This window comes from Phaenicophaeus curvirostris, chromosome 27 (genome assembly GCF_032191515.1).
Source record: "Phaenicophaeus curvirostris isolate KB17595 chromosome 27, BPBGC_Pcur_1.0, whole genome shotgun sequence".
NCBI lineage: Eukaryota > Metazoa > Chordata > Aves > Cuculiformes > Cuculidae > Phaenicophaeus > Phaenicophaeus curvirostris.
In genome coordinates this window covers 5,577,541-5,604,501 of record NC_091418.1, presented here as the reverse complement: position 1 = coordinate 5,604,501, position 26,961 = coordinate 5,577,541, and the positions used below count along the sequence as shown (strand labels likewise).

Below are 26,961 nucleotides of genomic sequence, written 5' to 3'. Positions count from 1 at the left end.
ATAGCTAACACCAGCTTAAAATGTGAAACTTGCAGATATTGACATTTTCCTGGGAAAGCAGGCACCCGAGTGACTCAAAAATAAGAAGTGGTAAATATTTCGCCCTCTCAGCTGAGTCTCAGCCGTCACCTAAGCAACATCTCCCATGGTTTCCACGATCCCAGCTGAGTCAGCAGGCTCCTCTCCTCTCTCACGAACAGCAAATAAAACACACATCCCAGTGACGACCGCAGACGGCAGCAAGGATCCCACAATCCCTCCCCTCATCCTGCCCGAGGTTCCCTCCAGCCTCACCCGGATGAGATCCTCCTTCTCCGTCTCGTGCAGCTGATACAAGAACTTGGACAGCTCGGGATCCGCTTCCATCTTCCCCATGATGCGTTCTTTCTCAGCTTCGCTTTGCGCGCTGGCCAGCAAAGTGCAGTACAGGACTGACGAGAGAAAATTACGGGATGGCAGGCAGGTTAAGGGTTGAAGCAAAGGAAAGGAGCAAAGAACAAGGGCCCGAGCTTCACAAAACACCAACAGCAGTCACAAAGCCTCGGGTTGTGCTAGAATCACGTTGGAACAGCAGGGAAAGACAAGGTGGGACGATTCAAGGGAACATCACTCACTCATCATCCGGTGCTGCCGCAGGACTTTGATGAAATCGAAGGTGTTAAAGCCCAGGAGAAGAACAAGCTGGTTCTCACATTCCCGGTCATCGCTTGCAGTCTGTGAGGAGAAGAAATGAGGAATGACCGGTTACTTTTGCACCTAGAGAACACAAATCCCTGCTCTGCTCAGAACTTGAGTGGAACTGAACAGCAGCTCCACGCCAGGCTTGGTACCCAAGGCAGACAACAAACCCCATCCTCTCCAACTCCCCTTCTTCCCCAGTGGCCACGCTGAGCGCGCGTAAGCACTAGCAGGCAAACAGACCCAATTTACAACGTTCTCCCAGCAAACACTGACAAAACCCCAATCATTGTTCCCTTAGAAGAAAATCTCTCTGCAAATTAAGACCTAGCCCAGTGCTCATCTATCTGGCTGACGAACACGGTGCATCCACAACTGCATTTAATGGTTTAGTTTGAAGAAAATGGAGGTAACGAGTTGTTGGGGCAAACTCCTGTCTTCCAGACAGAGGGGTATTCCAAGAGGGTGGCACATCAGGTGGCCACTGACCTTCAAGATCTCCAGCACCTCATCTGCCTTCTTCTGGGAAACAATGGCATCGTCGTAGAAGCGGCTCAGCTGCCGCTGGAGCCAAAAGGCGTCGATGTCTCGAGGATGCAGATCCTTCTTCTTGGAACTCATCAGCTCCCCCGATGCCACAAGCTTTAGGAAAACCCACAAAAATGTCATCTTCCTCTGAGAGGAAAGCAGGGACACAAGCTCTGGGCTGTGGAGCAAGCTCCTGGGGCCTCTCTCTGCCTGCAGAAGGCAGAGAACCAGCAGATGCGACCTCGCAGCTGCCAGACCCATGAATTCATTAACGCTCATTTTGGTCTCCACCAGACAACAGCTTTAGCCTGCTCTCCACCCACAAACGACCTCAACACCATTAACAGGACCCCTAACGAGACAACCCCCCCACCATGTTTCACGTCTTCTGCAGCGACTCACGTTGGCTGAGAGGGTGCAACGGACAACAGCCTCGTCCCCCTCCATGTCATCGTCAGACGCCTCGTCACGCACTTCACCATAAATGTCCTCATCGCCTTCCTGTCAAAAGGAACCGTTCCAGTAAGCGGCTTTTGCTAACATCAAAGAGTAGCTTTTCCTTGACAGAAATGAATAATCTGGCAAGTCGTTCCTGAGGGGAAACGGCCTGCCTTGTGCTTTTTGCAGGAACACACACTGCTGCTCAGGTAAAGGACCATGTGATTGGATTATTTCTACTCTACAGGGAGGCTTTGCCAACGACTCCTCTGACAATCTCGTGTTTATCTCTCTTATCGTTCCCTCAGCCTCTTCCAGGGAGCGTTTCTATGAAACACATCCAGCCAGCGCATTTGAATTCCTCTCTTCCTCCCGATCTGTCAAGTTTCCCCACGAGATCTAAATATCACCATCTGTTTTCCATCCTCCTGACTCATGCTAAGCCTTGGATTAGCAGGATGATCAACAAATCCTCCCCAAGCCAGGAAATGGCATCTAAAATAATCCAGCTTCTTCTTCCAGGCAGAAACATCCCAGCCCAAGCTAATCACAGAATCATAGAATGATTTGGGTTAGAAGGGACCTTAAAGCCCACCCAGTTCCACCCCCTGCCATGGGCAGGGACACCTCCCGCTGGATCAGGGGCTCCAAGCCCCATCCGACCTGGCCTCCCCAGCCTCACGGCGAAGAATTTCTTCCTAATGTCTAATCTAAATCTCCGCCTTCCAATTTAAAGCCATCTCCCCTCATCCTATCACTCCAGACCTTCATAAAAAGCCCCTCCCCAGCTTTCCTGCAGCCCCTTTCCGCACTGGAAGCTGCTCTAAGGTCTCCCTGGGCTGAACGACCCCAACTCTCTCAGCCCGTCCTAATAGCAGAGGTGCTTCAGCCCTCGGATCGCCTCCATAGCCTCTTCTGGACCCGTTCCAACAGATCCATCTCCTTCTTACATTGGGGATTCCAGAACCAGACACAGGACTCCAGGTGGGGTCTCACGAGGAGTAGAGGAGGAGAATTCCCTCCCTCAGCCTGCTGGCCTCACTTCTTTAGAAGCAGCCAATACCCACTTCCCAATAAGACTAAGTAAATCAGGACAAACGCAGTCCCTGCGGAGCAGCTCGCAGCAAGGAGACAGGACAGAGGTTCTGCCACCAGCCTGCAACCTCTGATCTCATACCTCCTCATCCGACTCGAACTGCACGTTCACGCCGTACGTCTCATCAATGTTGTCATCTGCAAGGGAGAGGGGAGTTCACTCATCAGAAAACCCAGGCATGATTTATGGACCCAGAGGCCCAGCCAAATGACAGAAAGAGCAAGAGTCTGGGACTTGGAAGCTGCTCAAATGTTTTCCTGGCCTCTCCATGGGCAAACACAACCCCTGAGGAAGGCCAGGTTGGGCAGCAATAACACAGATTTCTGCCATCCCCAACCCTGAAGCCACAGCCCTCGACAACACCTCCCATACCCATGTTCTGGATCTCCTTGTCTCCACCGTAATCTGTGATCTTCTTCCCCAGGTTCACCAGCACATGGTAGCGGGTATCATCGGTCTGGCCCAGCAGCAGGTCAATCTCCTTCCGCCTCTCCTTATCCCGCAGCTTCTCATTCTTCAGCACCGCCAGGACCTCATCGGCAGCTCCACAGAGGATGTCACGCGGCTGGGAAAAGAACATCACCATGTCACATGGAGAAGGAATTAGCTACAGGAGGGGGACAGGGATGGTGCCTCCTATTTCCCAGCCCTCACACAGGCATTGAAAGGACATAAAGCACCACTGCAACATCCCTCAGTCCAAAAGTCAGGACCAAGCAAGTGAAGCCATCTTCTCAGATTACAGATAAGGATTAAAACATCCAAGGGTCTGGATCTGACAGGCTTTGAGTCTTGTGCTGGAGCAGGGACGCCCATCTTGAGGCATCTCCATCCTCACCTGGTCTCCCAGAGCCGCCTGAATGAAGCTCAGCAGCACCTCGTAGGTCTCACGGGTCTCCTTGGTTTTGGGTTTGTAGATGATGCCCACCATTTCGTCGATGCCCTCGGAGAGCAGGGTGTATCCCTTCATCTTGTTGATGTCATGCCTGTCCTCGTCACGCTTCCTTCTCCTGGAGAGACGGGAAGAGAGGAGGCCGCCTGGGTCAGCCCCACGGCAGAGCCCCACTCCTGCTGCTTGAGGAATCCCAGAATGGTGGAGTTGGAAGGGACCTCTGGAGCACATCCAGTCCAGCCCCCCGAACAAATCAAGGTTACCTCATGCTGGCTGCACAGGAAGGGGTACAGGCAGGTTTGAATATAAACCAGAGAAGATCCTACATCTCTCTGGGAAGCCAGCTCCAGAGCTCTGCCACCCACACAAGAAAGCAGCTTTTCCTCATGTTCAGGTGGAACTTCATGGAATGGTTTGGGTTGGAAGGGACCTTCAAGGCCACACAGTTCTCTGGGCAACCTGGGCCAGAGCCTCATCAGTCTCACAGCAGCAAATTCACAGAGATGATCCAAGGGCTGGAGCACCTACCGTACGAGGGCAGGCTGAGCGAGTCGGGGTTGAGAAGAGAAGCCTGGAGAGAAGGCTATGGGGAGACCTTAGAGCAGCTTCCGGTATGGAAGGGGACCCAGGAAAGCTGGGGAGGGGCTTTTGGTCAGGGAGGGCAAGGACGGGACGAGGCGGAAATGTTTTGAGCTGCAAGAGGGGAGATTGAGACGAGATCTTAGGGAGAAACGTTTTGGTGTGAGGGTGGGGAGGCCCTGGCCCAGGTTGCCCAGAGCAGTGGTGGCTGCCCCATCCCTGGAGGGGTTCAAGGCCAGGCTGGATGGGGCTCGGAGCCCCTGATCCAGTGCGAGGTGTCCCTACCCATGGCAGGGGTGGAACTGGATGGGTTTGAGGTCCCTTCTAACCCCAACCATTCCATGACTCTATGGTTCCCAACACTGTTGAATTCCACACTGGTTTAGCGCCAAACTGACAGCAATGAACGATGAACATCCGTGAGCATTTTTTCCAGGCAAGATGGTTCCCAGCAGCACCGCTCACACTCACTTCGCCCGCCGCTCCTCCTGCATCTGTGGCTTCGTCCTCTGGGCCTTGTCACCCATGCGGGTCCCCTCCAGCTTCCCCACCAGCGACAGCACCTCTCCAGTCGGCTCATCGCGCCGAGTCCGGTCGATCAGCGAGCGGTCGGCTTGGAGGACGAGGTTGGAGTTCTGGGAGGAGGGAAACCAAGGGCTGGTGCTCAGGGAGGGTCGTTGCAGCGAGTGCAACGCACGTGGGGAACCAGCAAGGGAGAGTGGGGTGAGGAAAGAGGGAGGGGAGAAGGCGATAGAAGGAGAGGGAACGGCTCCAAGTTGCACCAGGACATGTTCGCATTAAATATTCCTAAAAACCTTTTCACCAAAAGGGTTATTGGGCAACAGAACGGCTGGTGGTGGAGACCCCAACCCCGGAGGGGGTTAAAAGATGGGTGGGTGAAGCGCTTAGGGATGGTGCAGTAGGGGACAGCGATAGCTGCGCTTGGGGATCTCAAAGGTTTCTTCCAAACTAATGATTCTAAGGAGGGAAGGGAGCAGAAGGGAAGGCTCTGCAAAGGGATCTGAACAGGCTGGACCGCTGGGCAGAGTCCAATGGCATGAGGCTTAACAAGGCCAAATGCCGGGTCCTGCACTTGGGGCACAACAACCCTGAGCAGCTCCAGACTAGGAGAAGTCTGGCTGGAAACTGCCTGGAGGAGAAGGACCTGGGGGGGTTGGTTGACAGCGACTGAACAGGAGCCAGTAGGGGCCCAGGTGGCCAAGAAGGCCAAGGGCATCTTGGCTTGGATCAGACACGGCGTGGCCAGCAGGGCCAGGGAGGTTCTTCTCCCTCTGGACTCGGCCCTGGGGAGACCGCTCCTCGAATCCTGGGGTCAGTTCTGGCCCCTCACCACAAGAAGGATGTTGAGGCTCTGGAGCGAGTCCAGAGAAGAGCAACGAAGCTGGTGAGGGCGCTGGAAAACAGGTCTTACGAGGAGCGGCTGAGAGAGCTGAGGGTGCTTAGCCTGGAGAAGAGGAGGCTGAGGGGAGACCTCATTGTTCTCTCCAACTCCCTGAAAGGAGGTTGTGGAGAGGAGGGAGCTGGGCTCTTCTCCCAAGGGACAGGGCACAGGATGAGAGGGAATGGCCTCAAGCTCCACCAGGGGAGATTTAGGCTGGACAGTAGGAAAAAATTTTTCACAGAAAGGGTCACTGGTCCCTGTCCGAGGCTGCCCAGGGAGGGGGTTGAGTCCCCTTCCCTGGAGGGGTTTAAGGGACGGATGGACGAGGTGCTAAGGGGCATGGGTTAGTGTTGGATAGGAATGGTTGGACTTGATGATCCTGTGGGTCTCTTCCAACCTGGTTATTCTACGATTCTATGAAAGGGGAGGGGGAAAAAGGGAAGGGAAGGGAAGGGAAGGGAAGGGAAGGGGGAAGGGGGAAAGGGGAAAGGGAAAGAAGGGAAGGGAAGGGAAAAGGGAAGAGGAAAGCAAAAGGGGAAGGGGAAGGAAAGGGGAAGGGAATAGGGAAAAGAAGGGTAAAGGAAAGCAAAGGGAAAAGGAAAGGGAAAAGGGAAGGGAAGGGAAGGGAGAAGGGGAAAGGAAGGGAAGGGAAAAGGGAAAAGGAAAGGGAAAGGGAAAGGGAAAGGAAAAGGAAAGGGGAAGGGAAAGGGGAAGGAGAGGGAAAGGGGAGGGAAGGGGAGGGGAGGGGAGGGGAAGGGAGGGGAAGGGAAGGGAAGGCGGAAAGGGAAGGAAGAAGGGAAGGAGGGAGGGCATCGGGGCCCGTGCTCACCGCCTTGTACTCGTACTGCAGGCTCCGCGCGGTCACGTCCGCCATGGTGCCGCCGCCAGCCCCGGGCCCGGCCGCGCGCGGAACTTCCGGCACAGGCGGAAGCGCCGCGGACGCCGACCCGGAAGCGCCTGGGCGCGGGAGCGCGCCCCGCCCCGGCTGCGGGCCGCCCCGCCCCCTGCCCGCTGCGATTGGCTGGCGGCGCCCCGCGCGCCCGCTCTCCGCGCTGCGATTGGCTCCGACGCGCCGCTCCGCCCGCCCCGCACGCGCTGATTGGTCGATGCGCGGATGGGCGGGGCCAGCGCCAGCCCGCCCACCCCCATTGGCCGCCCCCAACACAAGCCCCGCCCCCTCCCTCCCGCGCGGGGGCTGTCCGCCATTTCGGGGCTCCCGAGCGGGGCGCGACGCCACGTGACCCGGGTACCCAGGGCCCCCCAGTCACCCCGCCTTGTCCCCAATATTGTCCACACAGCACTAGCACCCCCCAGTCACCCCCACATTGATCTCAGAGCCAATGGACCCCCCAGTCATCCCCGCATCGTCCCCACAGCCCCAGTGCCCCACGGATGCCCCCCCCAGTCACTCCATGTTGTCTACACAGCACCAAGACACCCCCCCAGCCACCCCCAGAGCCAAGGGACCCACCCCAGTCACCCCCACATTGTCCCCAGAGCTAAGGGACCCCCCAGTCTCCCCCACATTGACCCCACAGCCCCAGTGCCCCACGGACGCCCCCCCCCCAGTCACTCCATGTTGTCCACACAGCACCAAGACCCCCCCCAGTCACCCCAAAAGCCAAGGGACCCACCCCAGTCACCCCCACATTGTGCTCACAGCCCCCTCTGTGCCCCAAAGACCCTTAGTCACCCCATACAGTCCCCAAAGCTGAGGGACCCCCCAGTCACCCCCACATTGTGCTCACAGCCCCCTCTGTGCCCCAAAGACCCTTAGTCACCCCACATTGTCCCCAGAGACAAGGACCCCCCAGCTATCCCGCATTGTCCCCATGGACCAAATGCCCCACGGACTCCCCAGAGTCACTCCACATTGTCCCTGGAGCTAAGGGACCCTCTAGTCACTCCCACATTGTCCCCAAAGCCAAAGGACCCCCCCAGTCTCCCCCACATTGTCCCCAAAGCCAAAGGACCCCCCCAGTCTCCCCCACATTGTCCACAAAGCTGAGGGACCCCCCCAATCACCCCCACATTGTCCCCACAGCCCCAGTGCCCCACGGACAACCCCGAGTCACTCCATGTTGTCCACACAGCACCAAGACCCCCCAGTCACCCCCAGAGCCAAAGGACACCCCCCTAGTCACCCCCACACTGTCCCTAGAGCTAAGGGACCCCCCAGTCACTCCCACATTGTCCCCACAGACGCAATGCCCCACGGACACCCCCCCCCAGTCACTCCACGTTGTCCCCATGTTGTCCCCACAGTTAAGGGACCCCCCAGTCACCCCCACATTGTCCCTAGAGCTAAGGGACCCTCCCAGTCTCCCCCACATTGTCCCCACAGCCCCCTCTGTGCCCCAAAGACCCTTAGTCACCCCACATTGTCCCCAGAGACAAGGACCCCCCAGCTATCCCGCATTGTCCCCACGGACTCAATGCCCCATGGACACCCCCCCAGTCACTCCATGTTGTCCACACAGCACCAAGACCCCCCAGTCAGCCCCAGAGCCAAAGGACACCCCCTAGTCACCCCCACATTGTCCCTAGAGCTAAGGGACCCCCCAGTCACCGCCACATTGTCCCCACAGCTAAGGGATCCCCCCAGTCACCCTCACATTGTCCCCAAAGCTGAGGGACCCCTCCAGTCTCCCCCACATTGTCCCCACAGACCCCCCTGTGCCCCAGGGACCCCATGGCCACCCCACTTTGTCCCCAAAGCTGAGGGACCTCCCAGTGCCCCCCACATTGTCCTCATGCCCCTTCTGCGCCTGGGGACATTGGCAAGAGCGTGAGGGAGGCCCCAGTGATGCCCTGGTGCCCATCGCCACCATCCCAGCGGTGCCGGGGCACCCCCAGAGCGTGGCGTGGCCCCGGTGCCCTGTGGCTGCCGGCGGTGCCGGGCGGCAGTGCCAACGCTTGGATCCTGCCCGCTTTGTGCCTGCGCAGCCGCCTGGAAGAAAGGAATTAGAGGCAGACGCATCCCAGCCCGCCCGAGCCTGGCACTGGGCTCCCCGTCACCGATCCACAGGGTCACCATCGCCAGCTCCGCCTGGCATCCCGCCCGCCGCGGCGCTGCAGCCTGGGAGGTACCGGCCCCGGCTCCCCAGCAGAGCACCGGGAACCAGAGAGGATGCCCCACTAAGGAGCCCTCAAAACCCACCAAGGAGCCCTCAAAACCCACCAAGGAACCCTCAAAACCCACCAAGGAGCCGTCAAAACCCGCCAAGGAGACCTCAAAACCCACCAAGGAGCCCTCAAAACCCGCCAAGGAGCCCTCAAAACCCGCCAAGGAGCCCTCAAAACCCACCAAGGAGCCCTCAAAACCCACCAAGGAGACCTCAAAACCCACCAAGGTGATGTCCCACTGGGGCAGGGCCAGGCTAGCGTGGCATCCCTCCAGGAGCTGGCATCAGCGGCGCCCGGACAATTAGCCAGGCAGAGATAACGAAGGCGCGGCATCCCTGGTACAGGCGATGGACTCGTGCCTTGCACATCGTAGAATCATGGAGATATGGAATGGTTTGGGTTGGAAGGGACCTCGAAGGCCATCCAGTCCCACCCTTGCCGTGGGCAGGGACACCTCCCACGGGATCTGGTTTCTCCAAGCCCCATCCAGCCTGGCCTTGGACACCTCCAGGGATGGGGCAGCCACCCCTGCTCTGGTGCCCGAAAAGGTTGGGGTGTCTGAGCCACTGGGCTGAACTGGGAAGAGCTGAGCCGGGTTGGGCCTAACTGGGACAAGCTGGGCTGAGCCACATTAGCATGAGATGAACTGGGCTGAGCCGAGCCTGGTTGAGCCAAGCTGGGCTGATCCAAGCTGGGTTGAGCAGAACTGGGCTGACCGCAGTCGGACAGAGCCAAACTGGGCTGAGCTGAACTGAACGGAGCCAAACTGGGACAAGCTGAGCTGGGCTGAGCCAGGGTCAGGTTAAGCTGTTCTTGATCCAATCTTCTTCACTCCAAGCTGAGTTGCTCGGAGTCAAGTCAATCAGATCCGCTCCAAGCCAAGTCAGGTCAACTGGATCCACTCTGATTGGATCCAATCAGAACCGAGCAAAGCTGAGGCGAGTGGATCTGAACAGAGCCAAGCAGAGCTGAGCAGATCCAAACAGAACTGAGCCAAGTGGACCTGACCCAATCCAATCAGACCCAATCCGATCCACTCCCTTTGGATCCCCTCTGAGCTAAGCTGACAGGACCTGAGCTGAGCCAACTGGATCTAATCCGCTCCAATCGGACCTGATCAGACCTGCCCCAAGCTGATCTAAGCAGATCCGAACCGAGCTGAGCTGAACAAAGACGATCCGATTCGACCCAAGCCAAGATTTGATAAGAATGGTTGGACTCGATGATCCGGTGGGTCTCTTCCAACCTGGTTATTCTATGAGTCTATGATTCTAAGATGAGAGGATCTGAATAGAGCCAATCTGGCCCGATCCCAGCAGATTCGAACCGAGCTGATTGGATCCAAACTGAGCTGAGCGGATCTGAACAGAGCCGATCTGGCCTGATCCAAGTGGATCTGACCCGATTGGATCTGAACTGAGCCTATTTGACTCAACTGGATCTGGATTGAGCCCGTTTGACCCAATCGGATCTGAACTGAGCCCATTTGACACAACTGGATCCAGAGTGAGCCCGTTTCATCCAATTGGATCCAGACCGACCCTGTTCGATCTGATTGGATCCAGATCAAGCCTGTTTGATCCAATTGGATCCGGACCGAGCCTGTTCGATCTGACTGGATCCAGACTAAGCCTGTTCGATCCAATTGGATCTGGACCGAGCTTGTTCGATCCAATTGGATCCAGACCAAGCCTGTTCGATCCGACTGGATCCAGATTGAGCCTGTTCGATCCAACTGGATCCAGACCGAGCCTGTTTGATCCGATTGGATCCGGACCGAGCCTGTTCAATCCAATTGGATCCAGATTGAGCCTGTTCGATCCAACTGGATCTGGACCGAGCCTGTTTGATCCGATTGGATCCAGACCGAGCCTGTTCAATCCAATTGGATCCGGATCGAGCCTGTTCGATCCAACTGGATCCGGACCGAGCCTGTTCGATCCAACTGGATCCGGACCGAGCCTGTTCGATCCGATTGGATCCAGACCGAGCCTGTTCAATCCAATTGGATCCGGATCGAGCCCGTTCGATCCAACTGGATCCGGACCGAGCCTGTTTGATCCGACTGGATCCGGACCGAGCCTGTTCAATCCAATTGGATCCAGATCGAGCCTGTTCGATCCAACTGGATCCGGACCGAGCCTGTTTGATCCGATTGGATCCGGACCGAGCCTGTTCAATCCAATTGGATCCAGATTGAGCCTGTTCGATCCAACTGGATCCAGACCGAGCCTGTTTGATCTGACTGGATCTGGACCGAGCCTGTTCAATCCAATTGGATCCAGATTGAGCCTGTTCGATCCGATTGGATCCGGACCGAGCCCGTTCGATCCAATTGGATCCGGACCGAGCCCGTTTGATCCAACTGGATCCGGACCGAGCCTGTTCGATCCGATTGGATCCAGATTGAGCCTGTTCAATCCGATTGGATCTGGACCGAGCCTGTTCGATCCAACTGGATCCGGATTGAGCCTGTTCGATCCAACTGGATCCGGACCGAGCCTGTTCGATCCGATTGGATCCAGATTGAGCCCATTCAATCTGATTGGATCTGGACCGAGCCTGTTCGATCCGACTGGATCCAGACTGAGCCCGTTTGATCCAACTGGATCTGGACCAAGCCTGTTCGATCCGATTGGGTCAAGATCGAGCCCGTTCGATCCGATTGGATCCGGATCGATCCCGGCCCCCTCCCGCCGCCCCCGGGCTGGGCTCCCCGCTCCGTTTCGGGTCCGTTTCGGGTCCGGATCGGGTCCCGGGCTCCGCTCGCCGCCCCGTGACGTCAGGGGGCGGATCCGCCGCTGCCGCCGCCGCCGCCGCCCGAGGTGAGTGCGGAGCCCCCGCCCCGCCCGGTATTTGTTGGGGGGGGGGCGCTTTGTTCCTCCCGGTACCGGACACCGGCCCCCCCAACCCCCCCCGCGGCCGGTGTGCGCCGAGCAGGGACCCGGGAGGGACCCCCGGGGGGGGGAACCGGGACCCCCCCTTATGGCATCGGGAACGGGGAACCGGGACCCCCCCGGGATGCACCGGGAACCGGGCACGCGGACCCCCTCGGGATGCACTAGGAACCCGGCACTGGGACCCCCCCGTTATGGCACCGGGAACGGGGCGCGGGGACCCCCCCTTATGGCATCGGGAACGGGGAACAGGGACCCCCCGTTATGGCACCGGGAACAGGGAACCGGGACCCCCGGGATGCACCGGGAACCGGGAATGGGGATCCCCCATTATGGCACTGGGAATGGGGAACTGGGACCCCCCGGGATGCACCGGGTCCCCCCCGTTATGGCTCCGGGAACAGGGAACTGGGACCCCCGGGATGCACAGGGAACCGGGAATGGGGATCCCCCGTTATGGCAACCAGGAACGGGGAACCGGGACCCCCGGGATGCACCGGAATCGGGCACCGGGACCCCCTGTTATGGCACCAGGAACGGGGAACCGGGACCCCCCCCCGGATGCACCGGGAACCAGGCATGGGGACCCCCGGGATGCGCTGGGAACGGGTCACGGGGACCCCTCTATTATGGCACCGAGAATGGGTCACCGGACCCCGTGTTACGGCACCGGGAACGGTTATTGGGTCCCCCCATTATGGGCACCGGGAACGGGGACCCCCGGGATGCACCAGGAACCGGGCAGTGAGACCCCCCCGTTATGGCACCAGGAAGGGGGCACCAGGACCCCCCGTTATGGCACTGGGAACTGGGAATGGGAAACCCCGTTATGGTACCAGGAATGGGGCACCGGGACCCCCCTGGGGTGCACTGGGATCCCAGCACCAGGAACCCCCGGATAGAACCGGGAACCCCTTGTTATGGCACTGGAAACTGGGCACGGGGACCCCCTGTTATGGCACTGGGACCCCCTGTTATGGCACTGGGAACCCCTCTTATGGCACTGGGAAGCGGGCACTGGGACCCCTTGATTGTGGTACTGGGATCCCCTCCGTTATGGCATTGGGACCCCCCCCCAGCACTGGGAACCCCCCCGCATGGAACCGGGAACCCCTTGTTATGGCACTGGGAACCGGGCACGGGGACCCCCCCGTTATGGCACCAGGAACCCAGCACCGGCAACTCCTGTTATAGCACCGGGAACCGGGCACTGGGACCTCTTGATAACAGAGCTGGGACCCCCCCGTTGTGGCACCGGGACCCCGGGGTGGCCGTGGGCATCGCCAGGCATCCAGCGCCAAAACCGGAGACCCCAGGGACGCCGGCTGTGCCGATGCCACTCTGTGTCACCCTGGCCATGCCATGGGCACCCCGGCTGTGCCCATGTCACCCCGGCTGTGCCCGTGGCATCTCAGCTGTTCCCATGGCACCCTGGGTTCCTATGGCACCCTGGCAGCACCCGTGGCTCCCCGCCGTGCCTGTAGCACCCTGGCTGTTCCCCTGGCACCCCGGCTGTCCCTGTGGCACCCTGACCGTGCCCATGGCACTCTGGCTGTGCCAGTGTTGCTCTGGCCATGCTTTTGTCCCCACGTCTGTGCCCGTGGCACCCTGACCATGCCCATGGCACCCTCGTCGTGCCCGTGGCACCCTGGCCATGTCTGTGGCACCTTGGCTGTGCCTGTGGCACCCTGGCCTGTTTGTGTCCCCATGGCTGTGCTGATGGCACCCTGGCTGTGCCCGTGGCACCTTTGCTCTTAACCTGGCACCCTGGCTGTGCCAATGGCACCCTGGCCTTGCTTTTGTCCCCATGGCTGTGCCCATGGCACCCTGACCATGCCTGTGGCAACCTGGCCATGCCCGTGGCACCCTTCTTGTGCTTGTGGCACCCTGGCTGTGCTTTTGTCCCCATGGCTGTGCTGATGGCAACCTGGCCATGCCCGTGGCACCCTTGTTGTGCTTGTGGCACCCTGACTGTGCTTTTATCCCCATGGTTGTGCTCGTGGCACCCTCACCGTGCCCGTGGCACCCTCTCCATGCCCATGGCACCCTCACCGTGCCCGTGGCACCCTGACAGTGCTTTTGTCCCCATGGCTGTGCCCATGGCACCCTGGTCATGCCCATGGCACCCTCACCGTGCCCGTGGCACCCTCTCCATGCCCATGGCACCCTCACCATGCCCATGGCACCCTGGCTGTGCTTTTGTCCCCATGGCTGTGCCCATGGCACCCTCACCATGCCCATGGCACCCTGGCTGTGCTTTTGTCCCCATGGCTGTGCTCATGGCACCCTGACCATGCCTGTGGCAACCTGGCCATGCCCGTGGCACCCTTGTTGTGCTTGTGGCACCCTGACTGTGCTTTTATCCCCATGGTTGTGCTCGTGGCACCCTCACCGTGCCCGTGGCACCCTCTCCATGCCCATGGCACCCTCACCGTGCCTGTGGCACCCTCTCCATGCCCATGGCACCCTGGCCTTGCTTTTGTCCCCATGGCTGTGCCCATGGCACCCTGGCCATGCCCGTGGCACCCTTGTTGTGCTCGTGGCACCCTGGCTGTGCTTTTGTCCCCATGGTTGTGCTCATGGCACCCTCACCGTGCCCGTGGCACCCTCTCCATGCCCATGGCACCCTCACCGTGCCTGTGGCACCCTGACAGTGCTTTTGTCCCCATGGCTGTGCCCATGGCACCCTGGTCATGCCCATGGCACCCTCACCGTGCCCATGGCACCCTCACCATGCCCGTGGCACCCTGACAGTGCTTTTGTCCCCATGGCTGTGCCCATGGCACCCTGGTCATGCCCATGGCACCCTCACCGTGCCCATGGCACCCTCTCCATGCCCATGGCACCCTCACCATGCCCGTGGCACCCTCACTGTGCGCTTTTGTCCCCATGGCTGTGCCCATGGCACCCTCACCATGCCCATGGCACCCTGGCCTTGCTTTTGTCCCCATGGCTGTGCCCATGGCACCCTGGTCATGCCCATGGCACCCTCCCGTGCCTGTGACACCCTCTCCATACCCCCGGCACCCAGGCCATGCCACTGGCACCGTCACCCCCCCCCGGCTCAGGGCAGCCCCCCCGGGGTGTCCCCCATTCCCACGCCCGTTCCTGGCCCCCCACCCTCCCGGAAATCCTTCCCAGCCCCCCCGCGCCCCCCTTCCTGCTTCCCGCCGGGCAGGGCAGAACAATTCCCGGCCGCCCGCATCCTGCCCAGCCTGGGGACGAGGGGGGGCCCGGGGGGTGACACACGGGACACCCCAGGCCGGCGGGCAGGGGGGTGTCCCGGGACAGGACACGGTGTGTGTCGGGGGGGGGGGGTGGGAAGCGGAAAAAGCCCCTTTCCTCCTCGGTGCCATCGTCACAGCCGGAGGAGGGACGGTGGCAAGGGGGGGTGGGGGTGGGGGGCAGCAAATTGGGGTTGGGTACCCCCCCCCAAGGCTGCGTGGGGCGCTCGTGACGCGCAGCCCTCAATGCCCGCCTTGTCCCCGCGCCGCCCGCGTGACGCTGGGTGTCGATGCCCCGTAACCCTAACGGGGGCCAGGCGTGTCCCTGTCCCCCCCCCACTCCCCGTTCCTCCTCTCCAGGCCCTGCGTGTCCCCCCCAAGCCTGGCACCATGGCTCCCCGCCGGCTGCTGGCCCTCGCCTCGCTGCTGGCCCTCGTCATCGTCACCGCTGCCACCACCCCGGGGGCCTCGTGGAGCGCCGTGCCCCGAAAAACCGTCCCGTACGGGGGTGAGTACTGGGGGGGCTCGGGGAGAGAGGAGAGCAGGGGGGGAAACTGAGGCACGGGCTGTCCCATCACTCGCTGGCAGCGTGGGGACATCCCGGTGGCTGGGGTTGTCCCCAGGGTGGCTGCTGTGTCCCCCCGACCCCGCTCCAAGCTTTGTTGGCACTGCGGGGACATCCAGGTTGTGGCCCCAAAACTGCAGGGAGCAGGTGGGGACACGCAGGGACCCTGCTCCTGTGTCCCCAGGCTGGGCCACCGCCCCTGTCCTCAACCCTGTGCCTTGTCCCCATCCCCAACCCTGTGCCATGTCCCTGTCCTCAACCCTGTGCCTTCTCCCCATCCCCAACCCTGTGCCATGTCCCTGTCCTCAACCCTGTGCCTTCTCCCCATCCCCAACCCTGTGCCATGTCCCTGTCCCCAGCCCTGTGCCATGTCCCTGTCCCCAGCCCTGTGCCATCACCCCTGACCCCAGCCCTGTGCCGTGTCCCTGTCCCCAGGCTGTGTCACCACCCCTGTCCCCAGGCTATGCCATCGCCCCTGTCCCCAAACATCTGCCGTGTCCCCATCCCCAGCCCTGTGCCTTGTCCCTGTCCCTAGCCCTGTGCCATCGCCCCTGTCCCCAACCCTGTGCCATTGGCCCTGTCCCTAACGCTGTGCATTGTCCCCATCCCCAGCCCTGTGCCTTGTCCCTCTCCCCAGGCTGGGCCACCACCCCTGTCCCCAGCCCTGGGCCACCACCCCTGTCCCCAGCCCTGTGCCATGTCCCTGTCCCTTTGCCCACCCCTGTGTCCCCATCCCTTTGTCCCACTCCCCTTTCCCTGGGTGGTACAAGTGCCTCATGTCCCCTGTCCCTGTGCTCTGTCCCCTGTCCTTGTGCCATCCCCACACTGGAGACCACCATCCCTTTGCCATGTCCCCTGTCCCCATGTCGTGTCCCTTGTCCCTGTGCCATAACCATACCCAAGACCCCTGTCCCTCTGCTGTGCTCCCATCCCTGTGCCATGTCCCCTGTCCCTTCGCCATGTCCCCTGTCCCTTCGCCATGCCCCTGTCCCCATGCCGTGTCCCCTGTCGCTTCGCCATGCCCCTGTCCCTTCACCATGTCCCCTGTCCCCATGCCGTGTCCCCTGTCCCCATGCCATGTCCCCTGTCCCTTCGCCATGTCCCTGTCCCCATGCTGTGTCCCCTGTCCCCATGCCATGTCCCCTGTCCCTTCGCCATGCCCCTGTCCCCATGCTGTGTCCCCTGTCCCCATGCCATGCCCCTGCCCCATGCCGTGTCCCCTGTCCCCATGCCATGCCCCTGGCCCCGTGCCGTGTCCCCTGTCCCTTCGCTGTGCCCCTGTCCCCATGCCATGTCCCCTGTCCCTTCGCCATGCCCCTGTCCCCATGCCGTGTCCCCTGTCCCCATGCCATGTCCCCTGTCCCTTCACCATGCCCCTGTCCCTTCACCATGCCCCTGTCCCCCTGCCATGTCCCCTGTCCCCCTGCCATGTCCCCTGTCCCTTCGCCATGCCCCTGTCCTTCACCATGCCCCTGTCCCCCTGCCATGTCCCTTGTCCCCCTGCCATGTCCCCTGTCCCTTCGCCATGCCCCTGTCCCTTCACCATGCCCCTGTCCCCATGCCATGTCCCCTGTCCCCATGCCATGTCCCCTGTCCCTTCACCATGCCCCTGTCCCTTCACCGTGCCCCTGTCCCCAGGCCATGTCCCCTGTCCCCATGCCATGTCCCCTGTCCCTTCACCATGCCCCTGTCCCCATGCCATGTCCCCTGTCCCTTCGCCATGCCCCTGTCCCTTCACCATGCCCCTGTCCCCATGCCACGTCCCCTGTCCCCATGCCATGTCCCCCATCCCCGTGCCACCCCCACGCCCGAGCCCCCATCCCTTCTCCGTGCCAGCTCCCTGTGTCCCCACGCTGTCCCCTTGCCGTGCCAGCCCCGTGTCCCTGTCCCTGCGCGGGGGCCCTGGCGCCTGCCCCGTCAATGGGGCCTTTCTGCAGGGCCTGGGGGGCGGAGGGGGGGGCGCGGGGTCTCTCCAAAGGCCGCTGTGTTCCCCCGGCCCCGCCAGCGCCTGCTGCCGTGACAAAGGACCCTTTGTGCCACGCTGGGGCTTGGGGGGCTCCTGACAGCACCGGGGGCGCCTTGGAGGGGGGGGGTCAGCAGGGACAGAGGCGGCCGTGGGGCTGGTGGTGGCCTCCCCCCTGATGTCCCCGCGTCCCCAAAACCCCCGCAGAGCTGCAGGACGTGGCCAAGCGCTTCTCGCAGGGGGGGGTCTCGCATTACCTGACGCTGACGCTGGACGAGGCCGAGGCGCTGCTCTACGTGGGCGCGCGCGAAGCCGTCTTCGCCCTGGCCACCGGCACCGTGGAGCTCAAGGCTGCGGTGAGAGCCCAGGGACCCCCTTTATTTCGGGGTGGGGGGACACACACACTTTTTTTGAGGGTTCTCTTCCAGCCTGCTGACCCTTTTCCTCTCCCCAGATCTCCTGGGAAGCCCCCGTGGACAAGAAAGCCGAGTGCATCCAGAAGGGCAAGAATAACCAGGTGGGGGCCATGGCCACGGTTTGGGGGGGTCCCAGGGCACCCCGATGTGTCCCCCCAGCCCCTGATTGGGCTTTTTTTTCCCCTCCCCTCACCTCTCCAGACCGACTGCTTCAACTACGTGCGCTTCCTGCAGAGCTACAACAGCTCCCACCTCTACGCCTGCGGCACCTATGCCTTCCAGCCCAAGTGCACCTACATTGTGAGTGGAAGAGGGCCCAGGGGAGCCCCCTGGCCTCAGGAGCATCATTTAGGGGTGTCCCTGTCCCTGGGAGTGTCCTTTAGGGGTGTTCCTGTCCCTGGAGTTATTTTAGGGATGTTCTTGCCCCTGGGAACATCATTTAGGGGTGTCTCTGTCCCTGGAGTTGTCATCTAGGGGTGTCCATGTTCCTAGAGGTGTCATCTAGGACTGCCTCTGTCCCTAGGAGCATCATGTAGGAGTGCTCCTGTCCCTGGGAGCATCATTCAGGGGTGTCCCTGTCCTCCTGAGCGTCATTTATGGATGTTCCTGTCGGTGGGAGTGTCATTGAGGGGTGTCCCTGTTCCTAGGGGTATCATCTAGGGGTGTCTTTGTCCTTGGGAGCATCATCTAGGGGTATCCCTGTCCCTGGGAGCATCATTTATGGATGTCCCTATCCCTGGGACTGTCATTCAGAGGTGTCCCTGTCCCCCTGAGTGTCATTTATGGATGTTCCTGTCTGTGGGAGTGTTATTCAGGGGTGTCTATGTCCCTGGAGTTGTCATCTAGGGGGTGTCCGGGTCCCTGGGAACATCATTCAAGGGTGTCCCTGTCCCCGTGAGCGTCATTTATGGATGTCCCTGTCCCTGGGACTGTCATTCAGAGGTGTCCCTGTCCCCCTGAGTGTGATTTATGGCTGTTCCTGTCCATGGGAGTGTCATCTAGGGGTGTCCCTGTCCCTGGGAGCATCATTTAGGGGTGTCCCTGTCCCTAGGAGCATCATCTAGAGGTGTCCCTGTGCCTGGGAGCATCATTCATGGGTGTCCCTGTGCCCCTGAACGTCATTTATGGATGTTCCTGTCCGTGGGAGTGTCATTCAGGGGTGTCCCTGTCCCTGGAGTTGTCATCTAGGAGTGTCGTTGTCCCTGGGAGCATCATCTAGGGGTGTCCCTGTCCCTGGGAACATCATTTAGGGGTGTCCCTGTGCCTGGGAGCATCATTCAGGGGTGTCCCCTGTCCCCCTGAGCATCATTTATGGATGTCCCTGTCCCTAGGAGTGTCATTCAGGGGTGTCCCTGTCTCTAGGAGCATCATCTAGAGGTGTCCCTGTCCCTGGGAGCATCATTCAGGGGTGTCCCTGTTCCTAGGGGTGTCATCTAGAGGTGTACCTGTCCCTGGGAGCATCATCTAGGAGTGACCCTGTCCCTGGGAGCTTCATCTAGGGGTGTCCCTGTCCCTGGGAGCATCATCCAGGGCTGTCCCTGTCCCCAGGAGGGTTGTCTGGGGGTGTCCCTGTCCCCAGGACCGGTTTGGACACTGGGGGACGTGGAATGGGAAGGGGTTCAGGACCCCCACTTATGCTTCTGCCCCACAGGAACTGTCCGGCTTCACCCTGGACCAGGTGGCGTTCGAGGACGGGAAGGGCAAGTGTCCGTACGACCCCACCAAGGGCCACACTGGCCTCATCGTGGGTAGGTGACACCTCTGGGCACCCGCTGGGGTCAGGGGAGCGGGCCTTGGTGTGTCCCCCATCCCTGAACCTTTGCCTCGCAGATGGGGAGCTCTACTCGGCCACCTTCAACAACTTCCTGGGCACGGAGCCCATCATCCTCCGCAACCTGGGTCCTCACTACTCCATGAAGACAGAATATCTCACCTCCTGGCTGAACGGTAGGCTGGGGGGGACACAGGGAGGGGACAGCATGGGCACACAACTTCCACAAAGCGTGGTGTTATAGAATCACCATTTTGGAAAAGACCCGCTAGATCATCGAGTCCAACCTTTCCCATCAATCACTAACCCATGTCCCTCAGCGCCTCGTCCACCTGTCCTTTAAACCCCTCCAGGGAAGGTGACTCAACCCCCTCCCTGGGCAGCCTCTGCCAGGGACCAATCACCCTTTCCCTGAAAAATATTTTCCTAATGTTCAGCCTGAACCTCCCCTGGTGGAGCTTGAGGCCATTCCCTCTCATCCCATCTCTTGTTACTCAGGAGAAGAGCCCAGCTCCCTCCTCTCCACAACCTCCTTTCAGGGAGTTGCAGAGAGCAATGAGGTCTCCCCTCAGCCTCCTCTTCTCCAGGCTAAACACCCCCAGCTCTCTCAGATGCTCCTCGCAATCCTTGTTCTCCAGCCCCTTCCCCAGCTTCGTTGCTCTTCTCTGGACTCACTCCAGAGCCTCAACATCCTTCTTGAGGTGAGGGGCCCAGAACTGAACTGTTACCCTCCTCTTTGCATCCCATCTCCGTAGAGCCCCACTTCGTGGCTTCGGCTTACGTACAGGAGAGCGCGGAGAGCAGCACGGGTGATGATGACAAGGTTTACTTCTTCTTCAGCGAGCGGGCGGTGGAGTACGACTGCTACGCAGAGCAAGTGGTGGCCCGTGTGGCGCGGGTCTGCAAGGTACGGGGTGGGGACATGGTCCTGGCACGGCTTTGCTCCTCCAGGGAGTGTGGTGACCTCTGTCTTGATGCCCTCTGGGTGCTCAGGGCGACGTCGGCGGTGCCCGCACGCTGCAGAAGAAGTGGACGACCTTCCTGAAGGCGCGTTTGGTGTGCTCGGCACCCGAGCAGCAGCTCCACTTCAACCGCCTCCAGGCTGTCTTCACCCTCCCGGGGGCCGATTGGCAGGACACCACCTTTTTCGGGGTCTTCCAGGCCCGCTGGTGAGTTTGTGGGGAGGCGGCAGCTCTGGGATTTCCTTTGAGTGGTGGCTCTGAGAAGAGCAACAAAACTGGGGAAGGGGCTGGAGACCAAGGGTTATGGGGAGCAGCTGAGGGACCTGGGGCTGTTCAGCCTGGAGAAGAGGCTGAGGGGAGACCTCATCGCTCTCTGCTGCTCCTGGAAAGTTGTGGTGAGGTGGATGCTGGTATGTTCTTCTAAGTGATGGGTGATAGGATAAGAGGAAATGGCCTCAAGCTGCACCAGAGCAGGATCAGATTGGACATGAGGAAGAAATTCTTCACCAAAAGGGCTCTCAGGCACTGGAACGGCTGCCAGGGGGGTGGTGGAGTCCCTATCCCTGGAGATGGGCCGATGAGGTGCTCAGGATCTGGTTTAGTAGTGGATGAGGAGGTTTGGACTTGATGATCTCAAAGGTCTTTTCCAACCAAGTGATTCTCTGATTCTGTCCCTAAAAACCTGCCCTGTCCCTTATAGGGGAGACGTGGACGTCTCAGCCATTTGCCGGTACCACATCCTGGAGGTGAAGAAAGCGTTTGAGGGTCCCTACAAGGAATACCGGGAGCAGGCACAGAAGTGGGGCCGGTATTCGGATGAGGTGCCGAGCCCCCGTCCCGGCGCAGTGAGTGTCGGCGACGGAGGTGGGACGGGAGAGGGTGTGGGATCTGTCCTTATGCCTGACGGTGCCCTCCGTCCCCAGTGCTGGGTCCTGCACCTGGGGCACAACAACCCTGAGCAGCTCCAGACTAGGAGAAGTCTGGCTGGAAACTGCCTGGAGGAGAGGGACCTGGGGGTGTTGGTTGAACAGGAGCCAGCAGGGGCCCAGGGGGCCAAGAAGGCCAAGGGCATCTTGGCTTGGATCAGACACGGCGTGGCCAGCAGGGCCAGGGAGGTTCTTCTCCCTCTGGACTCGGCCCTGGGGAGACCGCTCCTCGAATCCTGGGGTCAGTTCTGGCCTCTCACCACAAGAAGGATGTTGAGGCTCTGGAGCGAGTCCAGAGAAGAGCAACGAAGCTGGGGAGGGGGCTGGAGAACAAGGATTGCGAGGAGCGTCTGAGAGAGCTGGGGGTGTTTAGCCTGGAGAAGAGGAGGCTGAGGGGAGACCTCATTGCTCTCTGCAACTCCTTGAGAGGAGGTTGTGGAGAGGAGGGAGCTGGGCTCTTCTCCCAGGTGACAGGGGACAGGACGAGAGGGAATGGCCTCAAGCTCCACCAGGGGAGGTTCAGGCTGAACATTAGGAAAAAATTTTTCACAGAAAGGGTCATTGGTCCCTGGCAGAGGCTGCCCAGGGAGGGGGTTGAGTCCCCTTCCCTGGAGGGGTTTAAGGGACGGGTGGACGAGGTGCTGAGGGACATGGGTTAGTGATTGATGGGAATGGTTGGAGTCGATGATCCAGTGGGTCTCTTCCAACCTGGTGATTCTATGATTCCATGATTCCATGATTCAGTGCATCACCGACTGGCACCGCCGCAACGGCTTCGCCAGCTCTCTTGAGCTGCCCGACAACACCCTCAACTTCGCCAAGAAGCACCCGCTGATGGACGAGCCCATCCTGCCCCATCGCGGGCGCCCGCTCCTCCTCAAGAAAGACGCCAACTTCACCCAGCTGGTGGTGGACCGGGTGCCCGGGCTGGATGGCACCATCTACGAGGTGCTCTTCATCGGCACAGGTACCTGCCGGGGCCAGGGAGGGGACGGCGGGGAGCCCTGGGCGTGGGGACATCCCTCACGGCCACTGCGCCCCGCAGGTGACGGCTGGGTGCACAAGGCGCTGAACCTGGGCACCGGTGTCCATCTCGTCGAGGAGCTGCAGGTCTTCGAGCCGGCGCAGCCTGTGGAGAGCCTGGTCCTGGCCGGACGGAAGGTGAGAGGGGCCGCAGGGCAGGGGCTGGTGACCAGAGTGTCCCCTCATCCTGTCCCCCTCTTTGCCGTACCCCCCCCTCCATGTCCCCTCACTGTGTCCCCTCTCCTTGTCTCCTTGCTGTGTCCCTTTCCTCTGTCCCCTTTTCCTTGTCCCCTCACCCTATCTCCTCATCGTGTCCCCTTGCCATATCCCATCTCCCTCCCTTCACGGTGTCCCCTCATCATGTCCCCTCACTGTGTCCCTTGGCCGTATCCACTCACCCTATCCCACAATCGCGTCCCCTTGCTGCATCCCATCGCTGTGTCCCCTTACCGTGTCCCCTCACCCCATCCCCTCTACTTGACACTTTGCTGTATCCACTCCCTCTATTCCCTCACCGTGTCTCCTCACCATGTCTCCTCACTGTGTCCCCTCACTGTGTCCCTTCACCGTATGCACTCACTGTGTCCCCTTGCTGTGTCCCCTCACCCTACGTCCTGACCGTGTCCCCTCATCCTACGTCTTCACTGTGTCCCCTCACCCTATGTCTTCATCGTGTCCTCTCACCCTATGCTCTCTCCGTGTTCCCTCACCCCATCCTCTCTGTGTCCCCTCACCCTATGCCTTCTGTGTCCCCTCACTGCATCGCCTCTTTGTGTCCCCTCTCCTTATGCCATCACCATGTCCCCTCTCCGTGTCCCCTCACCTTATGCCTTCTCTGTGTCCCCTCCCTCCGTGTCCCCTCCGCATGTCCCCTCACTGTGTCCCTCACCTTATGCCCTCTTGGTGTCCCCTCTCCGTGTCCCCTCACCCTGTGTCCCCTCACTATGTCCCCTCACGGTGTCCCCTCACCCTATCCCCTCACTGTGTCCCCTTGCTGTGTCCCCTCGCCGTGTCACTTTACCCTATCCCCTCATGCCTTTGCTGTATCTCATTGCTGCGTCCCCTCTTGCTGTCCCCCTCCCAGTGTCCCTTCACCGTGTCCCCTCTTGTCCCCTGGCAGAAGCTGCTCTTCGCTGGCTCCCGTTTCCAGGTGGCCCAGTTGCCCGTGGCCGACTGCGGCCGCTACCAGTCCTGCCCGGACTGTGTCCTGGCGCGAGATCCGTACTGCGCCTGGAGCCGCAACGCCAGCCTCTGCGTCCGCACCGACGGCCTCAACGGGTAAGGGGCTTCCCGGGGCGCAGGGGGACGCCCCGCGGTGCCACGGGACCCTCCTCACCTCCCTTGTCCCCTCCTGCAGCTCCCACCTGGTCCAGGACGTGCTGAGCTCCGACACCCGCTCCTGCGCCGCGCCCGCAGGTGGCCAAGCAAGGTGAGTCCTTCCCGGTGCCCCGGGGGGACACGGCCGCGTCCCTCCCATCCCCGATTTTCCCCTTCTGACCCCCCGCGTCTCCCGCAGGGCCCGTCATCCCCAAAAACGTGACAGTGGTGGCGGGGACCGACCTGGTGCTGACGTGCCGCTTGGGTTCCAACCTGGCCCGGGCGCTGTGGACCTTCGAGGGCCGAGCCGTGGCGGCCGAGCAGGCGCTGGTGCTGCGCGACGCCCGCCTGCGGGCGCTGGTGGTGCCGGGGGCCGGGGCGCAGCACAGCGGCACGTACCGCTGCTTCTCCGAGGAGCAGGGCGCCCGCCTGGGCACCGAGGTGTACCGTGTGGCGGTGCTGGCCGGGGCCGGCGTCCCGCTGGAGACGCGGGCGCCGCTGGAGAGCCTGGGGCTGGTGTGGGTGGTGGCCGTGTGCCTGGGCGCCCTGTGCCTGGTGCTGGTGCTCGTGGTGCTCTCGCTGTGGCGGCGGCTGAGGGAAGAGCTGGGAAAAGGCACCAAAGCCATCGAGAGCACCTTGGTTTACCCCATCGAGCTGCCCAAGGAGCCGCCGAGCCCCCACTTCGTGCCCAGCGCCGCTTCCGACTCGGACGAGAAGCTTTGGGACCCGGCCAGTTATTACTACTCGGACGGCTCGCTCAAAATCGTGCCGGGTCACGCCGCCTGCCGCAACGGCGGCCCCCCCAGCGCCACCTCGCCCCCCAACGCCATCCCCGGGCAACCTCTGCACTCGCCCACCCGCATCCACCTGGGTCCCCTGCGCGGTTCCTCCTCCAACGGTTACATCCGCCTGGCGCTGGGAGCCGAGGAGCGCCCGCCCTGCGCCGACTTGGCCGAAGAGCTCCGGCGCAAACTGCAGCAGCGCCAGCCCCTGCCCGACTCCAACCCCGAGGAGTCGTCGGTCTGAGCCGCCGCCGAGCAGCCGTACCTACCTCAGGGCCCAGCACCCGCCGCGGGGACCCTGGCACCGGCACCCGCCGCGGGGACCAACTGCCTCGGCACCAGCATCCGCCTTGGGGCTGCTGCACCGCGGGCGCCGGCAGCTGCTTTGGAGACGTTGGCACCTGGCGTGGGGACTGCTGAGCAGGCACTGGCACCCGTCTTGGGGACAGGATTGCCACCTGGCACCCGCCTTGGGGACAAGAGTGACACCCTGGGGCCAGCACCCGTCTTGGGGACACGATTGCCACCCCAGCACCCGTCTTGGGGCTGTGGCACCATGGGTGCCACCAGAGTTTTGGAGATGCTGGTGCTGGCACACATTTTAGGGACAGGACTGCCACCCCGGCACCTGCCTTGGGGACAAAACTGCCACCCTGGGGCCAGCAGCCATCTCGGGGACACGACTGCCACCCCAGCACCCGTCTTGGGGCTGTGGCATCATGGGGTTGGCAGAGTTTTGGAGATGCCAGTGCTGGCACACGTCCTAGGGACAAAACTGCCACCCCAGCACCCAGCTTGGGGACAGAACTGCCACCCCAGCACCCACCTTGGGGACAGAACTGCCACCCTGGCACCCACCTTGGGGACAGAACTGCCACCCTGGCACCCACCTTGGGGCACGGGTGCCCGTCTTGGGCACCGGCGCTGCTCCCATCACCGCGTCCGCCTTCGGTACCGCGTCCCGGGCAAGGGACGGAGCTTGGAAACTGCCACCAGCCTTGGGGACCGGTGCCCTCCCCCCGGGCACCACATCCCCCAGGATGGATTTTTTTGGGACAATTTAAGGACCGATCGGGTTTTTTTGCTTCCTGAGAACTTTTCTACCACCTCCCCCAGGGCCCCAAACCCCTCAGCCCTGGCTGTAAATCCCCTCCCATTGCCCCCTGCACGCAGCCCCTTTTTATAACCCCCCCAGTGTAATTTATTTGTTACCGAAATATATTTATTTGCTGTAAATACCTGAGTATTTTTATATTAATAATAAAAAGGAGTAAAAAAAAAATGGATGACACCAAGCTGAGTGGTGCAGTTGGCACACCAGAAGGACGAGATGCATCCAGAGGGAAGGGATGGCATCCAGAGAGACCGGACAAGTTGGAGAACTGGAGCTGTAAGAAGTTCCTGATATTCAACCAGGCCAAGGGCAAGGTCCTACACCAGCTTATTGCTCTTCTCTGGACTCGCTCCAGAGCCTCAACATCCTTCTTGTGGTGAGGGCCCAGAACTGACCCCAGGATTCGAGGAGCGGTCTCCCCAGGGCCGAGTCCAGAGGGAGAAGAACCTCCCTGGCCCTGCTGGCCACGCCGTGTCTGATCCAAGCCAAGATGCCCTTGGCCTTCTTGGCCCCCTGGGCCCCTGCTGGCTCCTGTTCAACCAACACCCCCAGGTCCCTCTCCTCCAGGCAGTTTCCAGCCAGACTTCTCCTAGTCTGGAGCTGCTCAGGGTTGTTGTGCCCCAAGGGCAGGACCCGGCATTTGGCCTCGTTAAACCTCCTGTCAATGGTCTCAGCCCATGGATCCAGCCTGTTCAGATCCCTTTGCAGAGCCATTTGAAGTCCTCCTCATGTCCAGTCTCAATCTGCCCCTCTCCAGTTTATCCCCATTGCCCCTCGTCCCATCACTACAAGCTTTTGTAAACAGTCCCTCTCCAGCTTTCTTGTAGCCCCTTCAGGTTCTGGAAGGTTGCTTTAAAATCTCCATCCAATACAGGATGGGGGGTGATGTGATTGAGAGCAGCCCTGAGGAGAAGGACTTGGGGTGCTGGTTGATGAGAAGCTCGACGTGAGCCGGCAACGTGCGCTCACAGCCCAGAAACCAACCGTGTCCTGGGCTGCACCCAGAGCAGCGTGGCCAGCAGGGTGAGGGAGGGGATCCTGCCCCTCTGCTCCTCTCTTGTGAGACCTCATGTGGAGGACTGTGTCCAGTTCTGGAATCCTCAACATTGGAAGGAGATGGAGCTGTTGGAACGGGTCCAGAGGAGGCTACAAGGATGATCCGAGGGCTGGAGAACCTCCCATAGGAGGACAGGCTGAGAGTTGGGATCGGAGAAGAGAAGGCTCTGAGAAGACCTTAAAGCAGCTTCCAGTATGGCAAGGGG

At 61.0% G+C, this 26,961-nt stretch overlaps 2 protein-coding genes across 2 annotated transcripts in view; one reads left to right on the top strand and one right to left on the bottom strand.

Moving 5' to 3' along the window:
* Positions 1–6,565, bottom strand: part of SNRNP200 (small nuclear ribonucleoprotein U5 subunit 200) — a 31,399-nt gene extending 24,834 nt beyond the window's left edge. The window contains exons 1-9 of the mRNA XM_069877474.1: positions 6,443–6,565; positions 4,683–4,846; positions 3,579–3,750; positions 3,113–3,305; positions 2,822–2,877; positions 1,609–1,707; positions 1,168–1,320; positions 615–714; positions 295–431 (exon numbers count right to left, since the gene is read on the bottom strand). Coding sequence (XP_069733575.1) covers positions 295–431; positions 615–714; positions 1,168–1,320; positions 1,609–1,707; positions 2,822–2,877; positions 3,113–3,305; positions 3,579–3,750; positions 4,683–4,846; positions 6,443–6,487 — 1,119 coding nt within the window. The 5' untranslated portion in view covers positions 6,488–6,565. The remainder of the gene's footprint in view (positions 1–294; positions 432–614; positions 715–1,167; positions 1,321–1,608; positions 1,708–2,821; positions 2,878–3,112; positions 3,306–3,578; positions 3,751–4,682; positions 4,847–6,442) is intronic.
* Positions 6,566–15,216: 8,651 nt separating this feature from the next.
* Positions 15,217–24,970, top strand: SEMA4C (semaphorin 4C). The gene is given in 15 exon segments (XM_069877477.1): positions 15,217–15,368; positions 17,596–17,744; positions 17,843–17,905; positions 18,006–18,104; positions 19,456–19,552; positions 19,635–19,751; positions 20,331–20,482; positions 20,569–20,744; positions 21,238–21,382; positions 22,208–22,430; positions 22,509–22,624; positions 23,607–23,764; positions 23,844–23,895; positions 23,897–23,915; positions 24,003–24,970. Coding segments are annotated over 15 exon segments (2,511 nt in total). The 5' UTR covers positions 15,217–15,250; the 3' UTR covers positions 24,830–24,970.
* The last annotated feature ends 1,991 nt before the right edge of the window (positions 24,971–26,961 follow it).